Source organism: Solea solea, chromosome 14, assembly GCF_958295425.1.
Source record: "Solea solea chromosome 14, fSolSol10.1, whole genome shotgun sequence".
NCBI classification, from domain to species: Eukaryota; Metazoa; Chordata; class Actinopteri; order Pleuronectiformes; family Soleidae; genus Solea; species Solea solea.
The window spans coordinates 24,625,893-24,636,939 of NC_081147.1; the positions used below are offsets into that span (position 1 = coordinate 24,625,893).

Here is an 11,047-nt window from a genome sequence, read left to right on the forward strand (position 1 = left end):
CATTCCCATGGCAACCAAAGTGTGGAGAGAGATGGAGAGAAAGGGAGATTGTCAGTGACTGAGCAGGTTGGTTAATGATGCAAGGATGTGGGCGTGGATGTCTTAGGAGAGGAGCAGATAGAGTTGTCAGTCTGTCAGTTAAGTAATGTCGAGGTGAGTAAGGAAAGGGTTAAGTCACCTCCCACTTTCAAGACCAACGGACGTAGAGAACCATGCTTGTAGTAGTTTTCTAGATCAGATGGGGGTGGGGGGGTATCTTGTAATGGCATCCAATGACTTTTGCCCCGGGGAGCTCTGTGGAGGAAGTCGCTTAAAAATGGAAGCAACAGCTGAATCGAAAGACCGCTGCTTTTCAGTGGCCGTCATGTTGGGTGTATATATGTAGATATGTAGTCTTGCCAATAGTCAGCTTCACCCTGTAAGGACTCCTACAACTACAGGTTAATATTGAATATTACATTCATCAAGTGGAACTCAAAGATCTACAGTGTTTTTACAGCTTGTTTCCACTGAGCCAGAGAAGCTGTTCATAGAATCATCTATCGTCTCTAAAACAGCAAGTTACACCCACAACTGTGAACACATTTTACTGACTGTACATGTACATTAGGCAGCTAAAATGTAATTTAAGTTAAACAATGTCAAACCATCAAGGCCACACAATAGGTAATAAGCAACTAGCCCTTATTCCTAATGGCTAAAATTATTTGCTGATTTAAATTATTTAACTCAAATGTGGAAATGTTGTTCTTTATTAAAACACAATAAATAAATAAAGCCTGTAACTACAGCACTTACCAATTTATTTTAGTTATTATGTTGCAATTATGCAGGAAGTGGACAAGTAGCCTTCCCCTGCGGGAATAATGTTGCAGAAAACGTTGACTTATAGAAAACAATGTTAAAGCAAAGGGATTATGGCTGAAGTGGAGCTCCATTTACTCAACTGCTTCGCTCTATGCATTATTTATGAGCATCCCTCTTGCCTCATTTGAAAAGTTTTGCATAATATTATGCAAATGCTGAGACATACATCAACTCATTGAGATGTTTTTTGATCACTGAGCATGAAGTTGAGCTTTTACAGTAAATGCCAGACGCATGTGTGATCACTGAAAGAGAAGAAATAATCTCCTGCACTTGCTAAACTGTTCCAATCCCTTATGAACAACTCCTCTCTTTTGTCGACTTTCTGAATAACACAATGTTTCACTGCAAAGTCGTTCATGTCTCCTTATTCTCCAGTGACCCTTTAAATCTAGGGCAATGTAAAGGTAAATGTGAGGTCATTTTGCATCCTTGCTCTCCAGTGTCGTGGTATTTCTGTGTCTGTTTGAATATGACATAATGTGCTTCTGCCGAAACAGAGGCGATAATAAAGCAGGCGGGTCTCTAACTCAGTGGAGCCGGCTCTCAAGTTGTGTTATTGTAAAGTTATATACGGTTCATTACAGAGTTGGACAAGTAATGTCATGATTGATATGCAGCAGACTGTAGAAAGTGTGTCATTACAGGAGGTATAGGGCAATGCCTCATTTGGTAATATCTGCTAATAAGTAAGTATGACATTCTGACATCATGCAATACAAGTGATTGATTGCACATGTCAAACACTTTGCCCACACATTTTTTATTAACTTCATCTATTGTATGTTTGACGTTTTCAATCATGGTTGGGTCAATTCCATCGTTTACCTAAAGAAGAATAAATAAAATGTTGATATGGATATGGTCTGGCCTACTTATGCGCACAACTGTTTTTGGTTTATTTCATTTGAACTAAAAAGCTATGAGTATTGATGTAAAGCTGGAAAGCAAGCTACTTGAAATCCCGGATGTCTTGTGCATTGCGCTGCAGTAGACGCGACAACAGCTTCACCCCATGTTCATCTCTGAGTCAGTTATCAAAGACATAATTCAATGCAGAATCAACATTCACCTTAATCATCTGCTGATGCCCCTGCATTACAGTCATTGCAAATCACTCTCACTTCCCATTATCTCATTTAATAAGCATTGATCAAACAATCACATTTAACCAGAGCACAATGACCTTACTGTAATTATGATGTACGGCACATTCAGATAAAACTGCAAGCCACCATTTTCCTCCACACATCATAAAACCACCCAAGTGTTGCATGAAATTGATTACATCTGTAATTCACTTCACTGTGGTAAGGCGAAATGAAACACTCAAACCCTTTTATCAAACCACGCTCTAACTGCCCTCTGCAGACCAGGGATCAATAATAGTACAGATTCAGCCGTGAAACTAGATAGAGAGGGTGATAGGAATAAAAGTATATAAATGGATTTGAATGGAGACGGACTGCACATTCAAATGATGGACACCTGCTATGTGTTGTATAACTTTCTGAGTACAAACATCATCTTAAGCGCGATTTTTACTCATCACTTGTCACTTTTGATAATTGTTCAACTTCATTAGTTACGCAACATTTTCAATTAATGCCCCCCGCAAAAACTTCCAGTCACCGCCATGTAACCACACGACTTCAATATGTTCATCATGAAATGTACCTATAATATAATTGAGAAGCCAAGTGGGAGTGTGGCAGTTGAACTCCAAGTGTGACATGAGAATAAAATCCTGACACTTTTTTCCCCCAGACCATTTTGGTCACTCAACACTTTGCAAAGTGCCGCACAACAGGCTTTAGGTGTGGCTGTCAGCAGCAGCAGCTTACAAATGCTGCAGCATAAGTAGCTTACAAATGTCTACTTAAGTCCTTGTTCTGTTTTCGAGTGCATTACATTAGGTTTGGTAAGTTGTTACAGAACTGGTGTCATGTCCAGGATGTACCTCGCCTCTAGACCATAGATCTTATATACTACTATATATACTATATATATATAGTACTATATATATACATATATATATATATATATGTATATATAAATATATATATATATATATATATATATATATATATATATATACATATATGTATACATATATATGTATGTATATATACATACATACATATATATATATACATATATATGTGATATTTCCACAAGTGGTGACTCAGTTTGAATGAACCCCAATGAGAAAATTTGCCCACTTCTCACTTGATTTATAATGTCAGTAAACGTTTTCCTGAGGAGTTAGTGGTCTCAGTTACTAGTCAGGTCAATAAAACATGGCACATATGATTGGTGTGATTAACAGCTTGTATTGTCAAGGAGGTGCCTGATTGCAGGTGACGTCTGTGAACTTCCACTTACAGAACCTCAACACAGCCCTGACCAATTTTTTGGAGGCACTTGTTGGCATGTTGGCTTGGTGGATAGTTATCATATTTTTCATAGATGTTCAAACCTTCTGTTTGTCCACATCTAGTGCTTTTACCTTGAAACTGTTTGTTACACATTTTTACGAGTATGAAGATGATGACCTTACATACTGTGATGAAATAAATTGTTCAGAAATTGGGAAAATTGCATGCAACACTGGAGTCATAAAGTAGCAGTAGAAAATGCTGCAGTCAGGTGAATAGTGAAAAGACTCACTTTCCGCCCACATGTTGGTCAGGGTCATGCCAGAACACCCGTGACTCATCTTGATGAGACACCAAGTTCCTGTAAAAACCTCCTCCTCAGTTTGAAGAAGAAGAAAAAGGACGCAGCCAATCTACAACAAAAAGTGTTCATCCATGTGTCTTCATTTGCACTTTGCATTTAATTCCACCTTTCCTCCTCCCTCAGGCTTGACAACCCTACAGGTTGTTTTGGACACAGCGGCAGAGAAGAAGTGGCAGGTAACAGCCATCAACGTCGGCAACATGAAAGATGAGAGAAAAGACGAGGCTTACCGCTCACTCTTCCAAGACCTGGAGAACAAGAAGGAGAGGAGGGTGATCCTGGACTGTGAACAGGACAAAGTAAAAGACATCATGGATCAGGTACAGTGTAAATGATAGGCATCATCATTTTAATGTTGTTTGTGGATTTAGTTTGCTTGATTGGAAGAATTAGCTTGGCTCAAAACAAACATTTACAGAAGATCCACATGGAATCGACAGTCTAACAGATGTAGATGGGCACTGTAACAATTAACTTAATTGTTCATTTGGGATGTAAACAAAACTGCAATTAAGTGCAAAAGAGGTGGAGTTATTTTTAACTCCACCTCATACCCACGGGAGAGACTTATCAATAAACATTTAGAGCATGCCAACATCTGTTTAACTGAATGCTGATTTAAATCAATGGCTGCAGCTGCTGTGCTATAGTTTATCTGGGAAAACACAGATGATTTTTTATATGTCAAAGATATTTACATACCAAATACAGGGCATTATTATTCAAATATTCTTCTAGTAGCAGCCCTGACAAACGGAGGTGCCACTCAAGCCGCGGGATTAGTTTCAGGTGTGTCATTTATGTTAGGTAGTGAAATGGAATATAGCTGAGATATTTCTCTCATTTTCTTCCTTTTTGTCTGTCGCTCTACTGATAAGGAAAGTGGTTATGGAATTGGATATCTCTGTTTAGCAGCATTTGTGACTGTGAATGCCACAGGGATTTTTATTCAGCGATAATGGCCGCAGCTGTCAGCTATGAGATCGACAAATTATAACTTCTCAATATAACAGATTTGGATATGTGCCTGGATATTTTAACGTTTTTGACCGTTACATTTTTTTTAAATGTCACATCCTTGGTCCATAAAAGCATCAAATGTGGTTCATAACTTTTTATGAAGCGTCTTGTTTGATTAAGACTTGTTTGTGTCTCTCGTAAATACAGGTCATCACAATTGGCAGACATGTTAAAGGCTACCATTACATTATAGCCAATCTGGTAAGTTTTAAATGCTTCAACACTACTTATGTTTTATTTACTGGAATGTAATTATCATTAAGACAATTAATTGTACATTTTTTGTGTTTTCAGGGTTTCATTGATGGAGATCTGTCAAAAATCCAATATGGTGGTGCCAACGTGTCAGGCTTTCAGATTGTTGACTTTGAGGATCCTTTGGTGTCCAAGTTTGACCAGAGATGGGAGGCCCTGGAGGAAAAGGAGTATCCTGGTGCTGACAGTAAAATAAGGGTGAGTTCAAGCACATAAACCTGAGATCAGTAAGTACTTCAATGTGCCTCGATTGTGTTTGTAACTCCCATGAACATAGTGTGTATATTATTGTTATACTCTCATTTTGTTAGAAAAATGATGGTTTCTCACAATTTGTCTGCAAACTTAAAAGTCCATCCATCCGTCCATTTTCAGTCGCTCTTTCCTCCACTTGAGGGTCAATTGACAGTTCATCAGTCCATCACAGGGCCAACAACCATACACTCTCACAGCGCCACACCTCCCACTCCCAGAGTCTGTTGTTCTACTTTTTATTTCTCCAAAATAATGTTCCCAGACACATATTATTCTCTCTCGTTTAAAATGAGATGCCAAAATAATGAGGAGGATAATGAGCAGGAGAAGTAAGTGGTGCTCTGTGTCTGTGGTTCACAACTTTTTTTCTCAAACTGCCTCATGTTTGTCATCTTCACTTGCTCGATGGGTGAATTTAGGAGTGGAGGTTATAGTTTTTTCAGTCAATTAATTTGTCCCTAAAAACTAAAGATCTAGGCGAAGGGTGTTGTGCTCCATATCTCATCCGAGGCACAGACCTTACTGTTCCTGCGTTGATTGCTTGAAATAATGGCGGCAGTCAAGTCAAGTCACAATGTCATCTGCAAAGCATCTCATTCTTGCTTTGTGAGACCCCACAGATTTAGTGTTTTTGCTCAAATGGAGGGTTCCCCGAACCACTGTATCTGTGGCTCTCGTACATATATCATATCAATTCCTGTTGGAAATGCAAAAAAGTCATTTGTGAACAAACATAGACGCGGCAACATTAAAACTAACTGCCTGTGTTGTGTTCTATCTGGCCGCTGCATGGCTTTGTTTACGATATGTCGCCCATATAAACAGCTGGTGTAGTTTTTTTGGAAAGACTTTATTGTCACAGTGGGACATTTTCTGTGGAATCCACATTGTCTGCAGTATAAAGAAGGTACACACATTTATACGTACTAAAATACAACAAATCATACTTACAATTATACTCACTAAAATTAAGTACTGGATATGAAATGAACTCTGAGGGAATTTGTAACCCAGTGCAAACAGGGAAACCTCATTGATGCATTTAATACTTTGGTTTGAGACACTCACCGTTATTATTATTACATGGGCAGCACTGATCAGAAAAACTGTTATGTTGGTCTTTTCATGGTGTTTGTTGTTCTCAACATTATTGGCACTGAGTTCCAATAATCCTCTCCCATCGTTCTGTTCTAGTACACGTCCGCATTGACCTACGACGCCGTGCAAGTGATGACCGAGGCTTTCCGCTACCTGCACAAGCAACGCATTGACTTCACCCGGCGGGCCAACAACGGTGACTGTCTGGCTAACCCTGCTGTGCCCTGGGCTCAGGGTGTGGAGATTGAGCGGGCACTTAAACAGGTAACACACAGACCATGCACAGATCAAGACTAATCGCCACGGTAACTGAAAATCTTCCACAAAGATATGCCCAAATGCCCATAAGGACAGAGAGTACTTCACAGAGTTCCACTGAAGACTTTTCGTGATGCATGCACGTGCACACAGTTATACCCACAGCTGCTCTTCAGAGGGCAACACACTGTCATCTGAGCTTTGATGCAAGGCGAAATTAGCTTCACTCCTGCTGAGAAATGAAGCCTGACAGCAAAGCCAAAGTGGATTTTTCTTTTTTTCTTTGAGGTTTTTCAGGTTGTAGCTGCAGATTCTAAACTTGAAATAAAAAATGAAAAAGTGTAGCAAAGTTAAGCCTTTTAAGCCAAGAACAACTCAAAACAAATGTCAATAAAATCTCTGACCTTTGGGTATTCTGAAAACTTTTGCTCTCCTACAGGCATGTGAATCAGACTCTGATTCGTGTTGAGTTCACAGTTTGGCCCTGTTCTCGACAAAACAGGAAAGTATTGGATCTCTGGTGGGAGACAGTTATGGATAATATCTGTTACCTGGTGCTTTTTTTAGTACCTGCTCTGGCGAGGTTCCAAGTGAGCTGAGTGATACTAAAATGGTGACGTCGACAGACTGCCAGCCACTGATTGGTCAGAGTGTCATGAGCACGGCATCCGACTCAGGAATCAAACTGTACTGTAGATCAGTTCAAAAGTCTTAAAAAATCCTGAAAACATGCGTTAATCTCCAACATTTAGCAAGGACCAATGTGATGGTGACCAGCATATTGTATCTGTGTGGATTATTGATGTGGAATGAATCAGTTGTGAGTACTGTAGATAGAGTGTGGTTTGGAGTGCTGTGTCTCATTTTGTGAGAGATCTGTGGAGCTTTGACAAAGTAGTGTATACATGTAGTCTTTCATTTGTGGTTAGGGTTGAATGAAATTTAGCCAAAGTTTATGAAAATGTGTTGACACATTTTGGAAAAACTGAAATAATCCCAAATGTAAATAACCCTTATATCCTTATTGCCTCATTACAGCCAATAGAAATGAAAAAGACACATATCCCAAGATTGTTAAAGCGGGGTGAACTGAGCAGGTGTGTGATGTCGTGCTGCTTACTTAAATGCTTTAAAGGAAATTAAGGACGATTATGGGCTGCTGGTTGTCTTTATTGATCACCTCTTCACAGTTGGCATTCAATAAGCGTCCAGGTTAGAATAATGTCACTGATTTCTTTTGATTGATCACGCCACACTGTTCCCGGAATACATTCACTCTTTAAGAAGCTGCTGTATAAAAAGAGACTATTAGTATGGAGCATATTTTTTGTCGTCATTTGCTGTTTATCTCCTTCCATTTTGGTAACATTCACATTTTCTTCCTCTAAGGTTCGGGTGGAAGGCCTGACAGGGAACATCCAGTTTGATCAACATGGCAAGAGAGTGAACTACTCAGTGAACGTCATGGAGTTAAAGACCAATGGTCCGGTAAAGGTAAGCGTACGAATGAACCTCTTGTATGCAACAAAGTTTAACAGAGGATGGTTTTGAATTGCAAATGTCATCAACATCAATGATTTTTTGTGTGTTTCTTTTCTTGTTCTTTCTTATACTAACAGATCGGGTACTGGAATGAGGTGGACAGAATGGCTGTAACCAAATCAGACGTCTTTGCAAATGAATCGACAGGAATGGAAAACAAAACTGTGATTGTCACCACCATCTTGGTAAATACTCTAATCTATGATTGCATACCATGCTTAAGCAATCCTCTTAAGAATTGTGCGTTTAGATTGGCAGCCAGGATGATACCATGGCTCCTTATTTCTTCAAAGAGTGTATGCTTTTGTTTAAAACCCCTCATGTATTCATAATGATCTGTCAGCCCAGTGTGAAACCTGTCCTTTGAAGCTGCTTTGACTCTTTTGTTATTCAAACCTTCTGTGCTTCTGTAACAATGTTTTCTTGCCTTCTTCTCTGTCCTCCAGGAAGCTCCGTATGTAATGCTGAAAAAGAATGCTGACCTTTTTGTAGACAATGAACGCTACGAGGGTTACTGTGTAGATCTGGCTGCGGAGATAGCCAAACACTGCGGCTTCAAATATCAACTGAAAATAGTGGGGGATGGGAAATATGGAGCCAGAGATGCAGAGACCAAAATCTGGAATGGGATGGTTGGAGAGTTGGTGTATGGGGTGAGTTTTTGATTGATTCAAGGCTGTTTTGACATATTAAGTAACCAATCTTATTTTAGTTACTGAGTTTGTTTTCCTGTCTTTTTGTTGTTGTAGAAAGCAGATATCGCCGTGGCTCCTCTGACGATCACTTTAGTGCGAGAGGAGGTCATCGACTTCTCCAAACCCTTTATGTCTCTTGGAATCTCCATCATGATCAAGAAGCCTCAAAAATCAAAGCCAGGAGTTTTCTCTTTCCTGGACCCCCTTGCCTATGAGATCTGGATGTGTATCGTTTTTGCCTACATCGGTGTCAGTGTCGTGCTGTTCCTCGTAAGCCGCTTCAGCCCATATGAGTGGCACACCGAGGAGTACGAGGACGGGCAAATCCAGACTAATGAGTCCACCAACGAGTTTGGCATATTCAACAGCCTGTGGTTTTCTCTCGGAGCCTTCATGCGTCAAGGCTGTGACATCTCACCTAGGTAGGTCAAAAACTAAATCTACAATCATGATGTTGAATCTTCATGGGTTATTACTTGGAATTCAAATATGTGAAGATGTTTTTTTTGCACCTTGAGTTAACAACTTGTGATTTTAGCCACATTAGTATTGATTGATGGCAGTGTAGGACACTCTGCAGGTTATACACTTGTTTTCTTGGTGTTGACAAAGAACAGCTTTAGCAAGGTTTGACAATACAGCTGATCCTCGAAATCCAATAACCTAAAATGTCCACTATACGTTTAGTAAACTTTTCTGACTTAGTTATATCTTTGTTATCCTCTTATTACTGGCAAAACATTGAGGTTCAGTTTCGAGTTAGTTAGTATAAACAAATCAGTATGCAACTCAGGAGTCAGATATATATACTTGTATATATATATATATATATATATGTTTATAAATGTGGTGGACATGTTGCTGTCTTTTGGTTTTTCGTCACATTCAGGCACATTATTAAAACTCTACAAAATATGTGTAATGTGTAATCAAATCAATGCTTTTCCTTTGTCTTATTACAAAGTCTGATGTTGTAATTTGTCGCTTCAACCCAGAGCAAAGGGCTCATCTCACCAAAAGATGAGCCCAAGTCAAAATGCCTTTGCTGATACCACAGACGGATACGATGAAATTAAAAATCTCTTTCATTCAACAGATCTCTGTCTGGGCGCATTGTCGGTGGCGTGTGGTGGTTCTTCACTCTCATCATCATCTCCTCTTACACGGCCAACCTGGCTGCTTTCCTAACTGTTGAGAGGATGGTGTCTCCCATTGAAAGTGCAGAGGATCTGGCTAAACAGTCTGAGATAGCCTATGGGACTCTGGACTCTGGCTCCACCAAAGAGTTTTTCAGGGTAAGAAGTTGTCTAAATAATCTTGAGCACATTCCCTTGTATTCAAAGCTACGACAAGGTACTAACACCAGTTCACTTCCTCTTTGTGTCTATAGCGCTCAAAAATCGCCCTCTTTGACAAAATGTGGACGTACATGCGCAGTGCGGAGCCCTCTGTGTTTGTGAAAACCACAGCAGAGGGGGTTTTGAGGGTCCGCAAGTCCAAGGGGAAATATGCCTACCTGCTGGAGTCCACCATGAATGAGTACATCGAGCAGCGGAAGCCCTGCGACACCATGAAAGTGGGAGGCAACCTGGACTCCAAAGGCTACGGGATCGCCACGCCGAAAGGATCCTCATTAAGGTGGGTGGAATAGTATAACAATGTGTCCAATGTTGTTATAGTATCCCACCTACCCTGATGTAGCTTTGCTTATGTGTCTCTGGTTTGTATAAGGAGATGAGGTAATGCCCCCTTTCCCCTATAAAGCCTTGAAAAATCATTGCAATTTATTGTAAGTCGATAAATTGCAAACCAAAAATGTCTAAAATGAACTTTTTTTTGAATAATTGACAAATTTTTGTTTCCCAGTTCGTAATAATAATTCAATACAACTTACTTCTAATCGGATAAATAATTCCTCTTATCCAGGCTTGAGTTCACATGATTTTTAAGACCTATTCTACAGAATTACTCCTATTTTTTTGAGATTGAATCTTTAAATCAATATGTTTATATCGCTCCACCCCTTTTATCCAAATTTAGATTGCTCCCTCAGAATAGCTGTTCTATCCAGTGTTGTCTTAGCTCATGTCTTTTTCTATGTTTCTCTATGCTTGACACTGTTGCTCTGCTCTTTTTTTCTCGTATGACTAACTTTGAATCACTGATTAGTTTGTATGCTGATGATAAGATAATGTTTAAGAATGTTATAGATACATGCATATTGACTGACTGTGTTTTGATAAAACCCTTGCAGTACACTTGCTTTATTTAACAATTATGTAATGAATATTTCCTTTGTGGAAACATAATTGGAT

The 11,047-nt window shown here is 39.4% G+C and overlaps 1 protein-coding gene across 5 annotated transcripts in view; it reads left to right on the forward strand.

Annotated features, from left to right (window-relative positions):
• gria2b (glutamate receptor, ionotropic, AMPA 2b) overlaps positions 1 to 11,047 on the forward strand; it is a 38,012-nt gene that overhangs the window by 21,179 nt on the left and 5,786 nt on the right. For all 5 annotated transcript variants that reach the window (XM_058648992.1, XM_058648993.1, XM_058648991.1 and 2 more), the window contains exons 4-13: positions 3,733 to 3,929; positions 4,777 to 4,830; positions 4,924 to 5,082; positions 6,334 to 6,501; positions 7,885 to 7,989; positions 8,115 to 8,222; positions 8,484 to 8,690; positions 8,787 to 9,154; positions 9,829 to 10,027; positions 10,123 to 10,370. In XM_058648992.1, the coding sequence (XP_058504975.1) occupies positions 3,733 to 3,929; positions 4,777 to 4,830; positions 4,924 to 5,082; positions 6,334 to 6,501; positions 7,885 to 7,989; positions 8,115 to 8,222; positions 8,484 to 8,690; positions 8,787 to 9,154; positions 9,829 to 10,027; positions 10,123 to 10,370 (1,813 nt within the window). The remainder of the gene's footprint in view (positions 1 to 3,732; positions 3,930 to 4,776; positions 4,831 to 4,923; positions 5,083 to 6,333; positions 6,502 to 7,884; positions 7,990 to 8,114; positions 8,223 to 8,483; positions 8,691 to 8,786; positions 9,155 to 9,828; positions 10,028 to 10,122; positions 10,371 to 11,047) is intronic.